This window comes from Podarcis bocagei, assembly GCF_964188305.1.
Source record: "Podarcis bocagei genome assembly, chromosome: 12".
NCBI classification, from domain to species: Eukaryota; Metazoa; Chordata; class Lepidosauria; order Squamata; family Lacertidae; genus Podarcis; species Podarcis bocagei.
In genome coordinates, this window is record NC_138137.1 from 47423747 (window position 1) to 47447856 (window position 24110).

At 43.8% G+C, this 24110-nt stretch overlaps 1 protein-coding gene across 6 annotated transcripts in view; it reads left to right on the forward strand.

The window, feature by feature from the left end:
* DIP2C (disco interacting protein 2 homolog C) overlaps positions 1–23983 on the forward strand; it is a 297916-nt gene extending 273933 nt beyond the window's left edge. For 3 of the 6 annotated variants that reach the window (XM_081163465.1, XM_081163469.1, XM_081163467.1), the window contains 7 exons: positions 2574–2603; positions 4441–4502; positions 13758–13815; positions 15205–15279; positions 17466–17640; positions 18853–18976; positions 20116–23983. In XM_081163465.1, coding sequence (XP_081019591.1) covers positions 2574–2603; positions 4441–4502; positions 13758–13815; positions 15205–15279; positions 17466–17640; positions 18853–18976; positions 20116–20368 — 777 coding nt within the window. In that variant the 3' untranslated portion in view covers positions 20369–23983. The remainder of the gene's footprint in view (positions 1–2573; positions 2604–4440; positions 4503–13757; positions 13816–15204; positions 15280–17465; positions 17641–18852; positions 18977–20115) is intronic. The other 3 variants (XM_081163466.1, XM_081163468.1, XM_081163470.1) reach the window with 1 other exon arrangement.
* Positions 23984–24110: the final 127 nt, after the last annotated feature.

Below are 24110 nucleotides of genomic sequence, written 5' to 3' on the forward strand. Positions count from 1 at the left end.
TTGTTCCAGAGCTAGATGCACTTGAGCATAGGACCGCTATGCATCAATGTAGCTTCAGGAACACATACCGTGCAACATGCATAAGGTCTCATTTCCATTCTTGCGTTCCCCAGTGAAAGCAGCCTTCCACAGCCTGGTGTCCTCTATAGACTACAACCCCCATCACCCCTGACCATTGGCCATTCTGGCTGGGGCTGATGGGAACTGGAGTCCGATGACATGTGGACCATACCAGGCTGGGAAGGGTGGAATGGAAGGATTTCTGTTAGCGTGGATAGAACAGGCCTCTTGAGTGAGATCGTGAAGGGACTGTACTCAGCCGAAAAGAAAATAATGGGCCACGTGAACCAGTGGTCTTCTGTGTATAAGGTAATTTCATATGCTACAACATTATTCATATGTGTAACCCCCAGTTTTCTGCACTTAGGAAGCACAGCCTGTAAATGCAGAACCTGCTTATCAAAATGAATTTTATATAGCAGCCTTGCTTCTTGGAAACAGAATATGCCCATTTATGGAAAATCCAGCATTTTTAACATGGCACTGTGCCCGTGAAAGAAACAACGAGAAGAGGAAATGTGGGGCTAGGCAGTTATCAGTGTTGCTCAGAGGACAGAATTGCATCCCTTGGAACAGTGCTGACTCCCAGAGCTTTGTGTTACCCGTCTCTGCTTTCTGTGTCGCCCCTTGTGAACTGCTTTCCAATTTGCTATCTGCAAGCAAATGACTGCTTTGAGGGGGAGGCGTTCAAGTCTGTAGTCTGAAGCTCCTTTTCCCCAGAGGGGAGGGGGTGAGAGAATAAGATCAGCTGATGTGCTCTGGTAGAAGTAATCTAAAGTGAGGATGTGTTGCTGCACTTTCGTTTGTGGAGTTTGGGTGAATAATGTCGCAGATGATAGAGGTAGAGTCTTTGAATGGAGAGAGAGAGAGAGTCTGGAACAGCCCAGTTACCATCATCCTGACAACCTTGTGTGTGAGCTGTACCACTTCAAGTATTTAGGGCAGAGTCTCATGAAATAATTCAGTTATGTAAAGCCCACACCTGCAGTCTGGGGAGTTATGGTCCCAACATGGGTGTAATGCATAATTAAGAGCTAGGCCACAGTGCCCATATAGCTACTTATCACAGGAGGTCCTTGTTAATGCCAGTGAAAAGACGTATGGCCCTGGTTATCAATTAATTTTGTCATTGGGCCACAATGAAAACAAAGAGATTGTTAGCAGGCCAATCCCAACTTCCAAAATGACTTTTGCCACTGGGACCCAGCCACACCCCTTTATTTCCCTTGGTTGGACAGTTGTGACATTACTTGGCACCAAGTTGAGGGGTTTCACCATGACTTCCTAACCTATAATGTTGATGGCAATAATCCAGAATATCTGGTGCATGTTTAGTTTATTTAAAATACCACATTCTAGACATCAGATACAGAAGAGCCTCATGTTACATAGTCTTTCTATAGTTTAGCATTTCTCCTCTGGTAAGAGCCTATAGAAGAAGCTTCTAATTTATTCATTCCTGTGAGCAGATTGAACTTTTATGGGTGAGAGGAATAGTAAGTATATGTTCGTTTGTCATAGCTGAATAGTTCAGAGCAGCAGGCCATTGCTTAATGCCCCAGGAGAACAAGCTGTTGCCTCTGCCTTTTTTCCCTATTATTATTATTACCATTTATTATTATTTTACAAAAATAGAGGGAAACCTACGGCAGCTAACATAGTTCTTAAACTAGCTGGAACAATAATTTCCAAGCATTGTGTCGGAGGGCACAGTAAAGCAAGGGATGAGAGAACCACTGGTGTACAATGAGAAATGCATTTAAAATTTCTAAATGAAAGGCGCACATGAACCCAAATCGCTCACCCACATAAAAGAGGCTGCTCATTCCATCTCTGTATGATTCACTGTCCTGACTTTCCAAATCCACGTTCGCTGAAAACAGATAATTCGCATCTGTATCAAGGGCAGCTGCATCATTCAATTCTCGCACCGCAGAAAAACTTGAAAAAGAGCAGGTTCAGTATATAGTGACTCATACAGAAACTGGGCCAGGAGTTGGGTAACTTATTACACACCTTCAAGCTTTTCAGATGTAAAAAACGAAGCGTGCCTTTCTCATTGTAATTCAGAAAAGAAGTGTTCTTCTGCTTCTCTCTGTGGGGAACGCTGAGAAAGGCTGTAGCCTGCTCCTTGTGTTTTTGCTTGAAAGGTAGAATGAATTCTCAGGACACACTGTTCACTAACAATGTTGTCTATGCTGTCTCTTAAATGGCTTAACTCTGTTTGTCAAAGGTTAGCAAGTCTATTACTGTCTCTTCTGTTCGCTGTACTAAAATGTTGACACCTCATTTTCTTTTTCATTTTAAACCTTTAAGCAGTATAATGGTTTAATTTGTAAGATTCCTGTATTTGACATGGTTTTTTTCCTTTTATTTTACTCCCTGCTTTTTGCATTATCCTCCCTTTTTATTTTCCTCCCGACTTCCATCCCCCCCACCCCTCTTTTTTATTATTTTTTCATGTGTTACTGTCTCTCCTCCTCCCCATATCCCACCTGTTCCTGCTGCTGTAGCCACACAGGCTGGGGAAACTGGCCGAGCAGGTAGGGGATTTTTGGTGTTCCCTAAAATACCCACCTATCCACTCCTAACAGTGGGGCAGACTAGATGGGAGTCTGGAGATTTTTGTTGTCTCGGGGTGCACATTGTCAAAACCCTTTGGCGCTGGCATTTGTGTGGGACCGGAAAGGGGGAGCAGCTTACCCTTTTGATCTGGACATTGTAGTCTTCGTCAAAAGTTGGTCGTTCAGCAACGTGCTTGAACGTTTAAAGCAGAAACAAAAAAACCGGTTTGCGCTTTTAGCATTCTAACTGCCTCGATTGATTTTTTTGCAAACTGGTTCTGGTCAACTATGAAAACATTTCCTAAGGTAATATTTATGGATCTACTCTTCCCCTCCCCTCCCCTGACCCCTCCATTAATGATGCTTGAAATGAGGTTCTCCGCTCGGCGCTAGTCTGTTACACTGCTGAGTATATATATCAGCACCTTGAAAACTATATCCTCTTCTGCCGGCTAGATAGGACTTGTGTCTTGTGTTGGCTTTATAACAAGCTGGAGTGACTTAGTGTGCATGTTGCCTCTCCTGTAACTCTCTCCTGCTGTCTTGGTGGTGGGATGCTGATTGGTGTTTCCAATGAATGTTACTTGTTTAGATGTCTCTTTGGTATTAGATCTGTCACAGGAAAAAGGAGGAAGTAGTATAAACTTCCGGGAAGGAATGTTGTGTTTCCTCTTTCACCCTGGCAGTGAGCCAGTCTGTGTCCCTTTTTGTATGTGCTCCCAATATGCTGGAAAAGCAGTGGTTGCCGCTTTTCCGAAGAAGCTGAAGGCCTCTATGTGGATGCAAACTCCGGTTTGCCAGCGTGCACTTAACAAGGGACCAATCACAGCTCCCTGGGCTCCCTTTGCAATAGACCCTTTCTGAAAGCACATGTGTTTGCATCCTTTTTTAAGGCATGCCTTGTACACTTAAAACATCCATAATAAACATACGAAGTGGCATTTGTTTGTTGGCACAGAAAGCTTTGCAGGGGCTGATGATGTGGCAGTGCACCCGGAAGCTGGTTCTGAAATCTTCTGATTTCTAATCCAAACAAATCTACCATGGACTGCAGTATTTTGTACTTGGTTGGTCCGTGTGCTCCTAGCTTCCTGTTCGGCAGAAGTCACATGTTTAGCAGGTGCTAAGGGACAAAACCCAGACCTTAGGAGTTTAAGGAATATTGTGGGGTTAAAGGGCAGGTGAGGGCAAGGTCGGTGGAAAAATCAACTTCGTGAGCAGAACCAGCGCTTCCGATCATGAAGGCTATTTATTTACTTTTAGAAGAGCTGACTTGGAAAAATAGTAAAATAAGCACTTTATTAAGATACAGTAGGGTGGTTTCAAAAGGAACAGAATAACTGCTTATAGTTCTTCAGTCCATATCTGTTAATCTTGCATGTCCTACTCTTTAATACCACCAGTTTTTTTAAAAAAGACACTCTTTGCATGTGCGAGTGTCTCAACAAATCCATACTTCCCACTTGACCGCTTGCTTCTGCCATTAGCAGCTCTGCGTCTCCAGCTGATTCTGCCTTCCATACTATTTTGCTAAACTCGTAGTACATGTGCAAGTTTCACTTGTTTATATTGACCCTGGTTTTCAGTAACATAGGCAACCGGAAACTTGCGTTTGCAGCCAACAGGTTAAAAAGAGTATGGCCAGCAAGGTATGGTTCATACTCCCGCGTCACTGATTGTAACATATTCAGTGCTTTTTATCGTTTTAATAAAGGCTTTTCTTTTTTAAAAAAACAAAACAAAACACTTTAATTGTAAGTAAAATGCACAACATCTGTTCCACGCAGAGTGCTAACTAAAAGGTTTTCTTTTGCAGGGGACATCAGGGCCAGATCCAACTACTGTGTATGTGGACATGAGGGCCCTCAGACATGACAGGTATGATGACATTTATTTATTTTTTAATGCAATGTCCTTAGCTGGAAAATGAATATACGGTTTTTGGGGGGGCAGGGGATACAAGTAAGTTTATCGTCGAAGATAGCAGTGTTGTTGTTTTTTATAAAGGCACTTAAACCACTATTACTGTACCTGTTTTTCACAGTTTTATCCTAGCTGACCAGATGCAACACTCAAGGTGACACTTGTCACATTTGGAATCTCAATATTAATTAAAAAGTCAAATATCACCTTATAAAGCCAGTGGTTGCATGCGTTGTAACACTAGTAATCAAACTCATCCGAGGCTTTTAAATAAACACACACACACACACACACACACACACACACACAGTGTGTTAAGTTGTGGGTGAACATATCAGACGACACAGTGATTCTTCAAACAGCTCTTGTTTATTCACAGGCCAGCACAGAACTGAACTGAAGGGTTCAGTCAGCCTGCTTATATAGAGCTCCAGTACAATGTAACTGTAACAATTTTCTAAAACTATCCAATCACTGAACGTCACTTTCGATCCCTTATTTGCATAACTATCTACAGTATCCCCCTGCTGGCCCAGGGTGAGAACTTCAGTACATAACAGAGAGAGAGAGAGAGAGAGAGAGAGAGAGAGAGAGAGAGATTTGACTTCTCCTCTAAGGCCAGAGAAAGAGATGCGTTCTGTCTCTCAGTAGAGAGTTCAGCAAGCTAGGTCCTATATTTGACTAGGCCCGATTGCTTGGTTTCAGCAATCTGCTCAACTTCAAGGGAGGCTGTTACAGAAGCTCCCTCAAAGACCTAAGCAAGCAAGAGTTGCTTTTGCAAAAAGTGTGAAGCAAGCTGGGTTTTTTTCAGGTGGGTGGGGTATGATCCCTTACCACAAATGGGGGGGGGGATTTTGTTGCATATTTTTATATGAGGCATAAAATGTGCTTTTGAGAACGCAAAAAAGTGCCACCTCGAGGGCAGATGTGAAGGACTATGCTCAACAAATGGGGGTGACAGGGGGCAGCTGATTGTACCAAAAGTTTGTAAGTTAACACTGCAGAGTCTTAATGTTTATTTCATTATAAGGCTCCTTAGCAACCCAGTACTTAACCCAGCGTACTTTTGCTTATCCAAAGCCTCTCAAACTCTTCTGATCCAATTCATTGTAAAATCTAGCCAGCTAGTGCCTAGGAAAGGCATGTTGAATGCCTAAGAATGCATCCAGTTTAAGTAAGTGGTAGTTAACAAGAGTATTGACTCTCATGATAGTAGCTTCATACTTGGCACTTGACCCTGAATGAATTCATTAGGCGTTAGCTTTAGAATTGCAGCATCTTTTGTTTAAGGTGTTTACTTCATTCTTCCCCGAAGTTAGCGAAAACTGTCATGAAAGAAGATGTGAAGCAATGCTGCCATTACATTCCGTGAATTATAATTCTCTTCTCATGGATGGTGAGAGATGTCAGCTTGGGAGAATGGTCTATTATTGCCTCTCTTTTACTGAGGGATTGTGTGTGTGTCTCCCCCCCCCCCCCAAATACTTTGATCCACTTTGCTTTCAGGAGCAAAACATTATACAAAGTGCTTGGTGCAGTTTGGAAGCTGAAATGTGGGGCGGGGCAGGCATTAATAAATTTCGATGTGGGAAATGGGTTTGCTTTGCGACCCACCACCACAGAGTGTCTACTTGTGCGACTGCAGTTATGATTAAGCTGTGCCACGATAGCTGGGGATAATTATATGTGTTTGCTTAGATAAGTGTTTCAGCAAGCATGTTAATTATTTCTCCGTTCTAGTGGTACAAACCCCCCCCCCCACACACACACTAAAGGAGCAGCTCAGCATTTGTTTGCTTAGAGAAACTTTCAAAGAGTACCCCCCCACACAAGCACCTGAGAGAATTTAGCAATCATAAGGCCTCCAGGAGCAGTATAGGCTTTCTTGTGCATTGCCATCCTTGGAGAGTGGAAGGGGACCTAACATACAGAAAGGCAATAATTGCCGTAAAGAATGCAAGCCCTCCGTCCCTCCTTTTTCAGCATGGAAGGATTCCCAGTTGAAGCCACCTCTCCTGTTCTTTGCTTCGCTGTTGAGCAAAGAGTGCTGCTTCAATGCCTTGTAGCCAGCCGATTGCTCCCTTTTGAGAAATGCGCAGTTTTCCCTTCGTCGCCCTTTTATGCCTCTGCTATTTCTGTCTGATAGGTAAAGGGACCCCTGACCATTAGGTCCAGTCATGGCCGACTCTGGGGTTGCGGCGCTCATCTCGCTTTATTAGCCGAGGGAGCCGGCGTGCAGCTTCCGGGTCATGTGGCCAGCATGACTAAGCCGTTTCTGGCAAACCAGAGCAGCACACGGAAATGCTGTTTACCTTCCCGCTGGAGCAGTACCTATTTATCTACTTGCACTTTGTGCTTTCGAACTGCTAGGTTGGCAGGAGCAGGGACCGAGCAACGGGAGCTCACCCCATCGTGGGGATTCAAACCGCCGACCTTCTGATTGGCAAGCCCTAGGCTCTGTCATGTAACCCACAGCGCCACCCGCGTCCCATTTCTGTCTGATAAGTTGGCATAAAGTTGGGCTGCTGTCAGAGGCTGGCTGGATACTGTGGAATGGGCACTGGGGGTGGGGCAGGGTGGGGCTGGAGACTTACTTGTAAGAAGAGATCAGCGAACTGGGAGAACCTGTAGCAGCCAGAAGACAAAAGTCAGAGCCAGGAGAAGCTGCAGAATTGGAGAGCAGAAAACAGGTGCAAGAGGATGGGGAGAGAGAGATATCAGACTGGTGGAGGGTCAAGGATTCCCTCCTCCTCCTGCCCCCACCTCTCCTGCTCCACTGTCTCCCAGGACCAGAAGAGGACTGAAGTGGGAGGAGCAGAAGGTGACATGCAGGTGGAGTCTTTGCTTGCTTGCACACCGCTCAGATGGGGGAGATGCATAGGTCAGGGACCTGTTGTGGCAACTGCCTCATCAGGTGTACAGTGGTGCCTTGGGTTACATACGCTTCAGGTTACAGACTCCGCTAACGCAGAAATATTACCTCGGGTTAAGAACTTTGCTTCACGATGAGAACAGAAATTGTGCTCTGGCAGCGCGGCAGCAGCAGGAGGCCCCATAGCTAAAGTGGTGCTTCAGGTTAAGAACAGTTTCAGGTTAAGAACAGACCTCCAGAACAAATTAAGTACTTAACCCGAGGTACCACTGTACACCTAGGAGTAGTTGAGAGACATAGAACTGATGGGCACGCCTTTCCCTAACTTGTGAGTGTACTTTTGACAATAAATTTTGGCAATAATTTCTCTCTCATGCCGGACAACGCCATGACAGGTGTGCCTCCTAAACTAGCCTGCTGCCCTCAGGTACGATGGAGGACCAGTCTTGAAGTAACACTCAGCTGCTAGTCCCACCGGTTTTTGAAGACGGGTTGGGGAGGGTGCGGCCTTGTCCTTGGCCTCAGGCAACCATATGTCTTGGACCAGCACTGGGAAGTGAATCTGAATCACGGTGGTTGAGAATATAAACTTTGTGCTCCATTGTAGGCAGGCAATGGAGAACTTGGGACACATGTTTCTTTTCAGAATGCTGTAGTAGAAAATTTCTCCTCAGCCCCCCCCCCCAGGCTATTGATCTCTCTTCCAGGCCGAGGGCACAGTTTGCAACTTGCCATGTGGCATGTTCAGGTTAGTAGTGCATTGCTTCGCTCTTCCCCAGTACGTTGAGCCAGTTAACGCTTTTATTGGATTTTAAATTACGTGTCTCCCATGTGCTGAATTCGGCAAAATGCATTAGGCGATGCTGGAGAGAGTATTAAATATTCAGCAAGCTACTCAGTGCTGTGGTCTTGGAAGGCAGCAAACTGCTCAGTAGGTTAGTCGGGCAGGAGGACTATGCTGATTCCCCCCTTTCCCCCTCCTCCTTAATCCCAAGAAAATGAAGGAACGTAGAGATACGCTGCTAGTAGTGAAAGAAGCCTGTGACTCCCAGAAAAGACAACTCAGAATGCCGAATCTCATTCAGTGGCTGCAGAAGAAAAGCATTCTTTATCAAGGAAATAACGACTGTATAAATGAGACTATTTCCTATCCATGTAACTGACTTCAAACCAGGCAGGACACCAACAGACACACACATGTAAAAATGAAAAACAGACAAAAATACACAACGCCTTCAACCAAACAACCAACTTCCCTCAAACTCAGTTTTTAAAAATTGAGAGGAGCAAGGGGTCTTTGCAAGTACCAAGGTCTGCGTCTGCGGGTGCCCCTGTCCTTTGAGTGCCAAGGTGTGGGGTCCCAGCAGTGCAGAGCCTGTATACAGATTATACCATCTGCTATATGTGAGCAGTGACTTAGGCAATTCGAATACATTCTTGTAGAATTTACGCCCGGGTGGCCATTCAGTAATAATCTTGTTAGTTGGAAGAAATCAGTCAGAAGAACTAGATTGCTTCCAAATGCAGGAGACTGTGGGAAGCTGATGTGCTCATTTTTGCCTGGAAACCTTGCTGCAAAGTGAGGGTACCTCTGAATGTCAGATTCTGGTGACAAATTGGGAAGTTAAGTTGTCTTCATGCTGTATTTCCTAGAGGCATATGAGTGACCGCTGTTTGGTTTACTCATGCGGGTTCTCCTTACATTTTTTCTTTATGTGGTGATAACACAGCATTTAAGTGTGTATTTTAATCAGTGAATCTCCCTGGTTCAATTTGGAACAGAATTCAGCTAACAAAGCTGCCCCAAAACTTGGGAGATAGCTCGCGTTTCCCCTCAACCCTGGTTCTGAAATCTGGGCCCTGGATGCTCTTCCAATGAAGAGAGCACTACAGAGTCCAAATATATCCCTGTAACTAAGTTCTTCCCATCCAGCTTACCTGGCAACAACAGTGGCACTTTACATCCCAGGCAAGGAGGAGTTCCCAGGGCAACTGGTATCCTTACTAGCAACTTCAATGCCATGGGAAAATTTCATTTGCCTAGGTCCTTGGTATCTAGAACATTGCCATTGCAGCATACAACGCATAAAGGAAGTAGGCCAAGGGACAAACATCTGTGACCTTCAAGCGAAAGGCTGCCAACTCCCATCAACCCCAGCCTGGTTGGTGAGTTGTAGTCCACCAACCTCTGGAGGGGCCATAGGTTCGCCAACCCTGAAGGCAGGCACAGGTGCGCCATTTTGTTATTCATCTGAGCCAAAACAAACCCCACCATATACGCTTTTCACAATGCAGTTAAATATCGTAATGAACTGGCCAGCTCGTGTTACAAGCTAGGTGATGCCATTCCTGCAAGTGTGCCCATCTAGTTAACAGTAATTTTAGAAGAGATGGGTAATTTTAGAAGGGGGTGAGGGTCAGTTCAGCCCTCACAGGAGGTTATCCTTCTTAACCATGCGTGTAGCAATTTGTGTGTGTGTGTGTGTGTGAGAGAGAGAGAGAGAGAGAGAGAGAGAGAGATATTTGCAAGGGAGGATCAAAAGTGGGGTGCTTAACCCTTTCCATGCATTACTCTCCTCCCCATGCAAGTCCTCTCCACACCATCCTCCCTCCCACCCCTCCCTGTGGTGTCTGGCTGGGGTAACACAAGAAATGGGAACTTATTTGCAAGGGAGAATCCATGGGAAGGATCTCCACTCTCCCCTACGTTGGTGTTTGAAAGGGAACGGGGGATGAGCCTCCCATTTACCTTATTGCAATAGCTGCGCTCCTGGCTGATTCTGATTAATGGGCAAAGGAGTGTGACCCATGGGAATGCAAGCTGTGATTTCGATGAGGCATGAGACGAGGTACAAAAATGAAGGGACCTCCCTGTCCCCAGTCAGTGATCTTTTAAGCTTTTGGTCAGTTTGAAAGATGATCCCTTTGAAGAATGGGTTGCTGCTTCGGACCTGAGTGAATCTAGAAACCTATCTACAGCGTTTCTCTCTTCTTGCATTGACAAAGAGACTGTGGTGGGCAGGATCGGTTTGGGAGTTGGAGAAGCACTCTTACGGAGTCTATTCCTCTCCCTAATTACCGGATATGATCCATGTGACCTTTTACAGCAGGGGGTGCATGAATCACATTTCGACTTGCCTGCTCTTTTCCCCATCTGTATCATTTGGCATGCCCATGGCATTATAAGAAGCATGTGGGCGGAGGCTCGAACAGCCTCAGAAAGTGCTCAGGAACATGGCACATCAACCAAGGAAATGTGTGTGTAAAAATAGGACATTATGAAAATAGGACAGTGAGATTTGAGGAGCAGGGGAAATAAGAAAAAGACTAAAATGAATCAAGTATTGAGGCACTTTTTTTTTAAGCCCATGTTGATGAGCTTTGATTACAAAATTCTGCTTGGTAATTTTGGCCCTGCATGGTTTAGAAATAGCCTTTTGTCCTGTGCATTAATTCTTAGGTTAAGAAATGCAAACAACAAGGGCATGTAGAGAGGAGTTCTGGGGTGATTTGCCCCTGAGCTCTGGAATTGTTTTCCTCCTTGGGCCCACTCAATGCTCAATCTAAGCATCTTCTGGTTGGCATGAAAGAAATATCCAAACAGAAGAAGCCACAGCTATGCCATGTATATATATCATTTTAAACATGCATCTTTATTTTCAGGCTTTGTTTTTTCCCCCCTCTTGTTACCTGAATGCATAAGTTAAACCTTGATATTTTGGTAGTTCTCCCCACTCTTGCTGTTTTGAAGCAGAAGAATTACAGGAGCTGGGCTCATGAATGTGTTTCACATGTCTTGGGCATGTGTGTGTGTGCGCGCGCGCACTGCCTACCACAAGTACAGAATTTGCAGTTCTCCGAAGGGTTTGAACTGGCCCATAATTCATTTCCTGTGTGTGTATGTGTGAATTAGCAATAACACTATTTTACAGCCCTACAAGATGTCCTGTACCCTGAGCTGAAGTCTGATATCCCCCACATCCTATATGGGTTGCAATTGCAGACTTTGGGGTCTCAAATTTCAGCAGCACCCTATGTGCCGCCAAAAGTCAGCGCCCCCTGCCTCTTGTCTTCCATTCTACAGCACAGTTGCAGCGTCCACTGGAACGCCTCTGAAGCTCTGCGCCCAGTGCAACCAAACCAGTCACACGCTGTTAAATCCACTTCTGTAGGTTGCTATGCTATGAGGTGTTGAGCTGCCACCCCTTTCTGAGAGATCTGGAAACCATCAATGGAGTTCCTAGTGCATTGAAAATTGACTGCTCTAATGTTCATTGCATTAAGCGTTACATGATTGTAGTTGGCTTGCCAGCTTCCTCACCCCGAATCAAAACTTGCAGCAATGAATGATCACTCATGTGATAACTTCACTTTAATTCCCTGAAGCGTATGTAACCTGAAGCGTATGTAACCCGGGGTACCACTGTACTTATGTTGGTATAAATGGAACCCTTCTGCAAAAAAAACAAACAGTGGTTATTCACAGATATTAAAATAGTTTGACTCTTTGGTTTTCAGAGGATGGTTTGAGGTTACTGTGTTTGTTGGTTTTAAGCCTGTCCTATTGTGAGTACACCTCCACCTTGGATTTTCACAGTTTTGTATAATTCATAACCCAGAACCTCCCTGCTGTGAGAACTCCTGCCTCTTCCCACATCTACCAGTCCTCCCCAGTATGTACCAAATAGCTCAATGGTACCCGCTGTCGCTACCTATTCTCCTCCTAACTATTGGCAGAGCAGTTCTTTCCATTGCTTCATCTGTCGTTGGAATGACATCTGCAGCAGCTTTTGCAGGGGATGATGGTTTGAGAAACCTCATGAAATCACAGCATGGATCCTCAACTGTGCAGTGGAATTTAAATATATGTTGTAAGGGTTTGTGACTTGGCTGACTGCACCTTTAGCTGGGGTTTTCTTGCAGCTGTAATGCGGTACTCTACATGATTAACTTTCCTTGTAAAAACCCTGAGTAGGAGTTGTTTAAAGAGACCTAATAAAAAATACCTTCTGATGGGCTCTTGCTTCTGTGGGCAGGAATTTTATCACAAGGTTTAGCTTTTCGTCCCGTGCTCTATGATTGTCGCTTTGGAAACGTCAGCGCTTGTTTAAAACCAAGCAGCACTTGTATTTCTTTAAAAAAAGAAGAAATTGTAAAATGTTCTTAATCACCTTTAAAGATGTGGAAGATACCAAGGAGAATATATTATAACCTTCCTCTTGCAATCATCTGTTCTGCCTTGGACATGCTCAGTATAGTATGGTCTAGCCTAGTGAAGAGAGTGTTGTGCTTTTAAACCAAGGTGTCCTGAGCTGGACTCTCCCCTCAGCCACAGTGAAAATAACCCCATGCAGTTCATGCAGCCCTTAGCTACCTGGAGGAAGGCTGAGCTATAAAAATAATACAGTGGTACCTCTGGTTAAGAACTTAATTCGTTCCAGAGGTCCGTTCTTAACCTGAGGTACCACTTTAGCTAATGGGGCCTCCCACTACCACGTCCGTGCGATTTCTGTTCTCATCTTGAGGTAAAGTTCTTAACCCGAGGTACTATTTCTGGGTTAGCGGAGTCTGTAACCCGAAGTGTTTGTAACCTGAGGTACCACTGTAAAATAATAAAATAAAGAAGTATTTTTAAGTAAATGTGAATGTCTCCCACACTTTCACTTTTCCATGTTACACACACACACACACACACACACACACACACACATTACAATCCATTAAAAGCAATAATAAATTCATTTAAATCCTTTAAAGCCGATAATAATTTCGTAATCTAGGACTGGGTAAGAGGACATGATTGTAAGAGGCTTGCAGTATATGAAACGTAGGTTCTCTGTCTGTGAAATAATAAGTTGGTAAATTTAAACTGAGGGGAAATGCCCTGCTTTCCATCTCTGATTGTGTTGCAAAGGGTAAACAACCAGTTCCACATAAACTAGCCATCTGCCCAGGCAAAGGAAATGAGCATCTCCATATTTGCCTGGCTCATGTGAGGAAAAGACCCAGTCCTCCTCCTTCCTCCCCAATTGCATTCCTTTCCACTATGACCTACCCACTGTGATGTTCTGTCACGTGGCATTTTTTATTGTGGGGTTAAGATCCACCCATGAAAGAACCATCCCCACCCTTACCATGCTCCACCTTGGCAAAATCTCAAAAGTTTTCTATTCCGCTTTGCATAGCCTCCTTGCTTTGAGAGAGCAGGCACCAGGACTGAAGACTGGCAGTAGGGGAAATGCAAGAGTTTGAGAACTTAACAGTACGGCTGACATTTGTGTGTGGTACTGCAATTTTTGTACACTCATCATAGTTGTCCTATGTGTTTTGCTTTTCAGAGTGCGTTTAGTAGAAAGAGGATCCCCTCATAGCTTGCCCCTTATGGAATCGGGAAAGGTAAACATTTTTGCAACTCTCAATATTTTAGAGAAGCTGATAAATGCTTTAACTTTGAGGTACATGTGTATGTTGGGGTGTGGAGCCCGATAAAAGTAGTGTTCTAGAGAAAGATCAAAAGTGGCAGCTACTTGCCCAGATGTGAGATCCTTTGTGGCCATGTCTGCGCACGCACCTTCTGGCATCACTCAGATGCCTGGATTTGTGCAATTCACGTTGTGCCAGTAGCAAGCCGTGGGGCGCCTCCTCTCACCTGACCTCTAGTTGCTCTCACTGTTACTGCTTACTGAGAGAGAGAGGGACAAGGCAGCAGGGAATTTGGTGTGGTGCAATGGCACCAGCAGAAAATGGTCTCCGTCAATGTGTTTGCACCGCACTGGCCTTTCCCCCTCATTGTCTCTCCCCCTGCCATTGAGCAGGAGCAATATGATCACATGACAGATGGCACCCCACCATGCTGTCTACTACTGCATTGTGCTATCTCCCCACCCCATAGATAGAACTCTATCTGCCTTTGGCAAATAATAGACCACATCAGCCTAGCGACCCCTAGGAACAAGGATTTTAGTCTGAACATTCATTGGAAAAGTGTAAGCTAGGAACACTTGATTGGCACCAAATTTGGAGTGGCATAATGCTTTGCAAACATGGGACTAAGTTTGATTGGTCTTTCCAGTGGCTGCGCATCTACAAAAAGCATTTGTGGATTGTGCAAATCACTACTGGCAGTTGACTTTGTGAACAGCAGCTGGATTCCTGGTGTTTGTCGTTCACGAGTGACTGTAAGCAAGCTGTATGCTCTGTCCATCAGTGTGAAATGTTTCTCTGGGTTTTCATTGTTGATCCTCAAAGCAGGATCTTGGGGGCCATAATACATGTTTGCAGCTTTGCCTGTAAGCAAACAAGGATTCACCATAGGAGCGCAGGAAGCTTACTGCCTTATACAAGGTCAGATCATTGGTAGCTCATAACAGGCTGCACCAATTTGAAGTGGGTCTCCAAGATTTCACTGCAGGGTCTTCCCCCAGCTCTTCTTGGAGTTAACAAGGATTGAACCTGGAAACCATGGCTTGCGAAACATGCGCTAGACCACTGAGCGTCCCCATCACTACTGTTGTTGTCAATTATTGTCTTGGGTGTAAAGAAAAAGGGGAGATGGATCACTTGTGCCACATGATGAAAATACGTTTCGTAATCATACATCCACAAGATTAGTTCTCTCTCCCCCCCCCCCATGTCACTCACTCACTTGAACATGCAAAACACAGAATGCAAAGCCTTCTTTAGGAGTTTCTCAAAAGCCTTCGGGAGACAAGAGGAAAAGTTCATAAAACAATATGTACATCATCTGGCTCACGACCAGATATGACTCATTTTGTCTTTCAATAGATTCTCCCTGGAGTTCGCATCATTATTGCTAATCCTGAAACAAAGGGACCCCTGGGAGATTCTCATCTTGGAGAGGTGAGTCACAAGCTGTGCCTCAGTTGGTACTGAACTGCATGAGTTGATTAAAAGCTACCTTCTTTCCCTAACAGCCGCCTTTAATAAGTATGTGACAAATGGCCCGCTCTGGCAGGTATGCATCACACAGCTCCAGGAAGTTTAAACTACTTTGTGCTTTGTCACAGCTGAGAACTGAGAGTAACATTTCTAGGTTATTTTTTTTAATAAAAAGTCTGCTAGTTTCTTCATTCATATTTTCTTCCTCAAGTTACTCATATTTCAGGCATAGTCTCAGAAGTTTGTAACAAACCTGGCCAAACTTTCACCTTGCAGAGCTAGTCTTTGCACACTTTGTCTCAGTAATGCAAAGCAAAATTTTCATTCATATCTTTAAACTAAAGATTGCATTGATGTATAATTGGCTAGGATCCTTTTATTAGTGGGAAACCTCAAGGAAGGAGCATTCCAACCTAACGTAAGAGTGTTATGTGAGAAAATGGGCCCCACATCCAGAAAAAGGCTTTTCCAGGGCCTTTTATGGTAGACTAAGTTAGCTGAACACACCTTAAGTCCCACTGATTTTCAGTAGAAACCATCAGTGGAATTTAACGAAAGTTCAGCTGACTCAGTCTGAATACAGCTATAGCTCCCCATGTTTCTTGGACTGTAGTGCAACCCCAGTGGCTCAGTTGGTAGAGCATGAGACTCTTAATCTCAGGGTTGTGGGTTTGAGCCCCATATTGGGTAAAAGATTCCTTGTTTGCAGGGGGTTGGACTTGAGGAACCTTGTGATCTCTTCCAACTCTACAATTCTATGATTCTGATGCATTGAGGTATTTCATTGTGAGATGTCTTCCATCAGCACTTGCTCAAGAGTTCATGGAAAACTATTGGATTTTCTCCTCCACATGGCGCTTTGGATCCAAGCCATTATCTCTTCCACTAAACACTGGTGTTGTGGATTCCTGTGCTGTCCCCAGATCTCATTAATACTCCCCACACCTTCACCGCAACTCCATCAGGGCCTCTGGGACTAGCGAAAGGAGCACCTGTGTGATCTCAGCTGCCCTTGGGATGGAGCTCTTACATATTCCTGATCTGTGAAACAGCTTTTACTCTGGCTTCCGTCACCAATAGTGAATGGGTGTTTCAGGGAAGTGCCACAAGTTAATAGATTCTGCCTAAGTTGTGTTTTCGTGGTTGAATCAATGGCATATGTAGTGCTCTTGAGAATGCTAGTTGTGCAACAATTTAAACAGCCTCGGTCCAGTATATCTGAAGGAGCGTCTCCATCCCCATCGTTCTACCCAGACACTGAGGTTCAGCGCTGAGGGCCTTCTGGCGGTTCCCTCACTGTGAGAAACTAGGTTACAGGGAACCAGGCAGAGGGCCTTCTTGGTAGTGGCGCCCGCCCTGTGGAACACCCTCCCACCAGATGTCAAAGAGAACAACAACTACCAGACTTTTAGACAACATCTGAAGGCAGCCCTGTTTAGGGAAGCTTTTAATGTTTGATGCATTACTGTATTTTAATATTCTGTTGGAAGCCGCCCAGAGTGGCTGGGGAAACCCAGCCAGATGGGTGAGGTATAAATAATAAATTATTGTTATTGTTATTATGCCATTTAGATCCTCTGTGCAAATGCATTATGGAGCCACTCGCTCTTCAGCAATCTGTGTATCTTTGCTGTTGGCTGGTTTAGATAACTGGGTGGCATGAGTACAAAGAAGAAGGCTTATACCTTTAACCATGAGTACAAGCAAAAGGTTTATACCAGATCCAAGAGTTAGGAATGTGCAAGGGCAATAGTGCACATATTTCGTATGTAAGTTGTATTATTTTGTGCAACATAAAAAGTTGGTTGTTTGACTGGCTTTCTGCTCTGTGGAAAAGTTTGAAAATTATAATAAAGGCGATTAACTGATATTTTGACAATGTGATCCCAACCCCAGAAAGCTAATAACTGGTTATAGGAATGCCACAGAGACTTGATCTCAGCCACTGCATGTTAGCAGTGCTTGCCTTGGCAGAACTACTTCTGGGGATGGCTTTCAGTGGGTAGGCTGGTGCATAGGACTGGATTTTCCTCAGCAAGCTGATGGCTGAGTTGAAGGGCTCCTATTGTGCTTAATATAAAAATGTCTGCAGCAGAGTATGCTTGGGAGCACACCAGTGGAAACATAACTTTTTCCTCTCCACCTAGATATGGGTTCATAGTGCTCACAATGCCAGTGGCTACTTCACTATCTATGGTGATGAATCCTTGCAGTCAGATCACTTTAACTCAAGACTTAGTTTTGGAGACACTCAAACTATCTGGGCACGGACTGGCTACTTGGGATTTCTGAGAAGAACAGAGCTCACAGATGCAAATGGGGGTAAGTTCTCACACTGCCTTTTATAAATATGTATGGTATCGAGTGCTTTCAGAGCAGGAGTTGTCAACCGATTTGGGCCCATGAGCATATTTGTAAACGGGAGTTCTCTCACACTGCAACCAAGTTCACATTGCAGACTGTCCTATTGTCTACAGTACAGTGGTTCTTTCAAGCCTTAATTTCAGTGGGGAAGGGATTGGGGGAAAGGTAAGGTGCCAGGAGACCCCTGACTTACAGAGCATTTCCTTGCTGGATTTGCATTTCCCGCCATGGCTACTCCACTGCAGGAGCTGGGAACATGAGCACCGTTCCTGTAATCCGGCAGGAGAGATTTTGCAACCACCTCCTTTGCATCTTTGGGGGATATTTGCCTTGAGAAGGCTAGAGAAGGCTAGAGAAGGCTAAGAACATAGAACATTTCAAAAAGGAAGTCCCCTTGTTCCACACACCCTTTTCTAACCTTCCCTACAATGAGAAGGTTTGCATAGGAAGCTGCCTTTGTGCCATTGGCCTACACTGGTTGGTAGTGGATCTCCAGGAGGAAGTCGTTCCCGGTCCTTTCTGGAGATGCTGCAGATGGAACCACATGCAATTTATTATGATTACGATTATTAATAGTATTATTATTGTTGTGGTATTTATGAATGGCTTCCTATGAAAGTATGTGCTCTGCCACTGAGCTGTAGCAGCTGCATGTGCTAATCTGATAGAAAGCAATGCTTTGTTTTTCTGCTTAGCTGTCTTGAAGCCAAATGGAAATGTATTAAACCCAGGGAGGTGGAACCAAGTCCCCAAGCCATCCTTTACTCTCTCCCTACCTTCAACTCTCCCTGGCCTTGTTCTGCACCCACCTTCTGTGATCCTACCCTAGCTGCAGTGTCTCCTTGAGTAATACCTGCTGCTTGCCTGGGTGAGGGATGAAGCATGTCGTGTGTGTGGATATCTCTTGACTGCAGCCTACTGTACTAGGGAGAGAGTTGTATATGTTGCTTCACCCACGTTTTCCTCGGTCCACACCTACCGCTGTCATCCAGCCCCTGGAAAGCTGCCCAATTGGGAATGAGGCCCTTGGGCTGAAAGAAACTCCATTAAACCAATGGACTTTAAAAACAAAGCTAAATCTTCCAGGTGGTGTTGATGCAGCTGTCTGCCTCGCACAGGTGATTTAACACTTCATATAACTGATTTCTCCCTCTTTCTCTCTTAAACCAGAGCGACATGATGCACTTTATGTGGTAGGTGCGCTAGATGAAGCCATGGAACTGCGAGGAATGAGGTATCACCCCATAGATATTGAGACGTCTGTAATTAGAGCACACAAGAGCATTACAGAATGGTAAGTACGTTGTTGTTTTGTCCAATGTTAGGGCTGGACCTGGCATGTTCGGTAGCAGGAAGAAGAGGGAAATCCCTGATCTGCGTGTTTAGGACTTGGGAGAAGAATCTTAATATAGTTTGGGGGCTGTGCTTCGTAAGAGGAAAAGCGTAAAATATGTATACAGTGGCTCTTAAGATCAGGAACAAAATGGCAAACATAATACATTCTGGCTTTGCTATTGCAAAAAACCCCCAAAAAGGGTTTTGGGCAATTAATCAGGTTTATTATGGCCTCAGCTTTTGTGGGCTGGAGTCCACTTCATCACATACATGAAGTGTTTTCCTCAGATGTCAAGTATATATACACACATAGTTATAGAGAAACAAACGTAAGCAGTGGGGTCAGAGGTAAATGAAATGCCAGAAATTCTGACTGTGAGAATAATTGCATCAAATGTACATAAAATAAACACAAAATGACTGTTTCAAAGCAGTGTTGGTGGTAGTATGTCCATGCTGCCTGGTGTTGCCTGTTTTATCACCAGCTCTGCTTTCTGAATGGTCGCTGTGCTTATTTTGTATACATTTCAGCTTTAATGTCCAAGGCACAGCGAATAACTCGTTTGCTAGCTCCCTTCCACAGGACCATTTGCCCGCCACAAACGTTCATCTAAGGCAGGAGTAGCCAATGGGCTGCCCTCCAGATGTTGTTGGACTGCAAGTCCCATCATCCTTCACCATTGCCCATGCTATCTGGGGCTGGTGGGAGTTAGAGTCTAATAATGTTTGAAGAGCACCATGTTGGCTGCCCCCAATCTAAGGCCCTGATCCTGCCCTCATGGTCCACCTTCTGTTTAAATAGTCAAATTACCAATCTGAGCCTTGGAAAGCACAAATTGCTGAAAGAGGCCAAAGCTAAGGAACATTGCTCCCCCAACCTCCTCCTCCTGGTCTGTATTTTTCAAGCGTAGGGGGAAAATAACCACCCTTACCACCTCATGATAAAAGGGGGTTCAAGTGCTTTATCCTCAAAAGCCCCCCAAGGGCACCCTTGCACCCAACCACATTGGCGGTCGAAGGATTAAAGGAATTGTTGTGCATTGGCAGTGGAACCACTGAATGATATAAGGTGATGTGATTTTCCTACTTGCATTTCAGTGCGGTGTTTACCTGGACAAACTTGTTGGTCGTTGTTGTTGAGCTGGATGGATCCGAGCAAGAAGCCTTAGACCTGGTTCCTTTGGTCACCAATGTGGTCCTGGAGGAGCATTACCTGATTGTAGGGGTGGTGGTTGTGGTGGACGTTGGTGTAATTCCTATCAACTCCCGTGGAGAGAAACAGCGTATGCACCTACGAGACGGATTTTTGGCGGACCAACTAGATCCTATCTATGTGGCCTACAACATGTAGTCTGGTATCTATTAAGGCTTCCATGGACTGTACTCTAGATGTATAAACAAATTTTTTTGGACGTCCACTAAACGATGTGCTGACAAGAAAATGACGCCACTCTTCAGAACGGAACTGTTTCTATTAGGACTTTTTGACGCGCTCGTTATTGGCAGGACATAAAATGTGAAACATGTTTCTTTTACCACTACATTTTAGCACAGAAGGACTTTGGGGTACTGCCTTCAGTTTGTTGGAAAGCCCATTATTAGACTTTTTAAAAAAGATTATTTTTTGCTTATTGGGATGATACTGCTTTCTGAGTAATATGGCTTTGTATTTTATGTTATACTGAAGTAGCTAATTTTTCTCTCTTTTTTTTAAATCTGCCCTTCAAGTGGATATTTTTAAACAGCTCATATTATGACTGAATTGTTTTGGTTTGCTTGTTTTTAAATGTCCATAAAAATCTTTTCCAATATGAATCCATTACTAATTTTAAGCCATTTTCTATCCCATTGTCTTAGGAAACTACATTGTGGTACGAGGAAAATACCCAAAACAGCACCTTCTCAAATTAAGAGTTTTAACAGCTTTCTCTTCTGGAAATGCTGAAAAAGGCAAAGGCAAAAAGAGCCTTTGATTATTAGTGTTAGAATGAACAGAAATTTATAAATAAGGCGTATTTCGGCAATGAGCTTGCAGATATCTTTGTACTAAACTAAAAAGATAAAATAAGTTAACTACTTCTGTAATTATGTACAAAACCTTTAATTTATTTTGATCTCTTTAGAAGTATAAAAGAGAAACATTCAAGAATATTAAGCTCTTGTAATGTTTGCTAATATAAAAAACAAAGGGGTTGTATTATCTTGAGTGGATAGTATCACATCAAATATATATATATGAAATATAAATTCACTAATGACAAAAAAAAAAAGATTTTAAAGTTTTAAAAGGATGCAGTACTCATCACTTGCATGGTGTCTCTTTTCCCACTGTAGATAATCTAACATTATTCACAAACTTCGAGGAAAAACCGGTCCTGGATTGCTAAGTATCCCTGTCTAAAAGAATCTCTCAGATACCAGCAAGCGAAACCATTTTGCTACCTTTAAAGGCAGCGAGTTAAACGTTGAAGGTCGCAATCCTCTGCCGCGCCTGCACAGAGGGCAGGGCATAGAGTGGCTCCTATAGCCGTGCTGGAATAAATTCCTGCACCTTGCCGTCTCTTCCAAGCCTGCTTCTCTGCAAGGCCGCTGAATTGCAACTCTGCTGCCCTTGGCCCCTAATTTGCCTCCAGCACTCTGCCGCTCACCCTTCCGTAGTCCATGGCTCTTCTCCAGCCCCCTGTGTGCTCTAGGAGCCTGGAGAAGAGGAGGAGCAGCAGCAGTGCTGGAGAGGCAGGAAGTGGGGAAGAGCCTCGGCTTCAGCCTAGGAAGCCTTGGAAGAGTCCAGCCGGCACGGTGGTGGAGACCAAGAATGGATTCCCGCGAGAGCCATTCCGCCTCCTGCTCTCTGTGCATGCAATGCGGTAGGATTTGCTGGCGGCCAAAGACTCTTCAACAGTGCACTACGAAGGATTCTCTTATTTGCCGCGGAGGTGACAAATATTTGTGCAGGCACATATGTCCATACACTTCTTAGACGTTAGAAAAGGCAGGTTTGAAGAATATCACTGTTTTTCTTAGCTGCATAACATTGTTGCACAATATTGGTCATTGTCCTTTTTTTAAGTTTGTGGGGGTTTTGTTAATTTTTTTTTTTGGTAAGGACGATTTTCTTGTTGTTTTTGTTTTGTTTTTGGTGGTCGTTTTGCACAAGAATTATGCTTTTGTTCATCTGTTTGCCTTCTTGCTGCCCTCTGTCTAGGTTGGGCCAGGGGACGGTGGTGATCCATCCACTTCACACTTTGTAGAAAGCTGTTGTTTTTCGATAGTCTTTCTCTTAATAACCCGTTTGTTATTGGAGAGTAGCTTAAAAGCCGCTCTAAACTATTTGGCACAGCCTGGTGCATCTGCTAACATGTCCTTATGCCAAACTGAGGAACTGATTCTGGTGTTGCAAGTAATCCCATCTCTCAGTTCCAAAGGGAATCTGCCAATTGGGGAAGAACAGGAACGCATGGATCACAGCTGCCTTTTATTTTCTTTCTAATGTCACTGTCTTCGGATAAATGGAATTGTCAATCTCTTAATTATTTAATTGTTTTCCTCCCCCCATTTGTTTGTTTGTTTTGAAGTGCATATTTTGGTTTCTTCCAGTGTAACCTGGCTGACCTGTGTCTGATTTTTGAGAGTGAACATTAAACAGCAGCAGTCCAAGAATGCTTTTTAAATGGTTTGAAATAATGTTAACTTGCTGACAGAATATGCATGACTAAGACAGAGGCAGGACTGAAGCTACAAGACCTTTATATAACATGTACAAGGGAAATTAGGTTTTTTGTCTACCTTTGCAGATTTCATTTGGTTCTGAAGACCCCAAATTCATTTTCCCCCCTCATTTTTATTTTTGCAGGGGTGGGGGGGTCCTTAAAGATGAGGGATGGTTTTTAGTCTGCATGCAGAATACAGAGCATCTCACCATGGCAAAACTTTCTTTTTTTTAAGGTGTGTGTTAATTTTCAGTTGCCCCCTTTTTTCAGATTTTCTTTGCCCTGTGAATATTTCTACCCATGCTCCGAAGACCAACCCTGAAGCATTCTGTCAAAGTGTGGGGTTTTTCTGTCCCCTAAAATAATATATATTTTTTTCTGTTTGAAATGTCAAGTTGCTGTAAGGTTCAGACAAGCCGTTGACTGATTATGAGCATAATTACAGTGTATGAACTAACTTGTGATGATGTCCTTGCTATTGCTGATCTCAGTGCTGCAAAACACAAATTTAGCTGTCATTTTATTAAAGCATCACTTTTAACCTTCACCAAGTCAACTTTCCACTCCTGGGGAAGGGGACTAAGGACTGCAATGCAGTCGTACGACACAGATAATAACTGGTCTCTTCTGCAACCTGCCATCTGTGGTTGTCTAAATTCTCAAACTTAGGACAGTAAATGACGATGAACTGAATTCCTAGTTTTGTCGTGCAAGATAAGGGGAAAGAAACACACGTACCATCAGATTCAGCAATAAAGAAGGATTGTTCTGTATTAGAAACTGTACTGTAGATAAACCATTCATGAGAATGTATAAAATGTTTGTCTTGTGACCTTGTGCTTTTGAAGTCAGACAAAAACCATGTAATCAACCTGATGCACATGCACACTAAAATAAAAAAGAAAGAAAGAAAGAGGGTCCACAATGAACATTTAAACACGAAAACTAATCAAACAGGAGCAGATTCCTCATGGTGCTTGTTTATTATATATATTTAATCCTGCTTGACACTTTACCCAAGGGAAGACTGTCCCTTTTATCAGTTGAATGTTAGCAGCGTTATTTCATAGAGTGTGGTGACTGGTTAGAGAAATTCATGTAACTCAGCCAATCACAGTTTCAAACGAAAATTTTTATGTGCAAACAAAACAGCAACCTTCTTGTATGTTAAACCACCAGTACGCTTTGTACATCTGTGATAACGCCTGTTTTATATTCAAATGAACAAATAAAAGCTTTTATTTTTGTTGCTCTGAAAATATCAGGTTTGTTTATATAAAAAAGAAAAGAAAAAGAAATTAGCTAAGGTTTTTAAAGGAGATTTTCCAGAGCTTTGGGCCCCACCTAACACTCTGGTTGAAAGAAAATGGTGTTTTTTTAAATTTT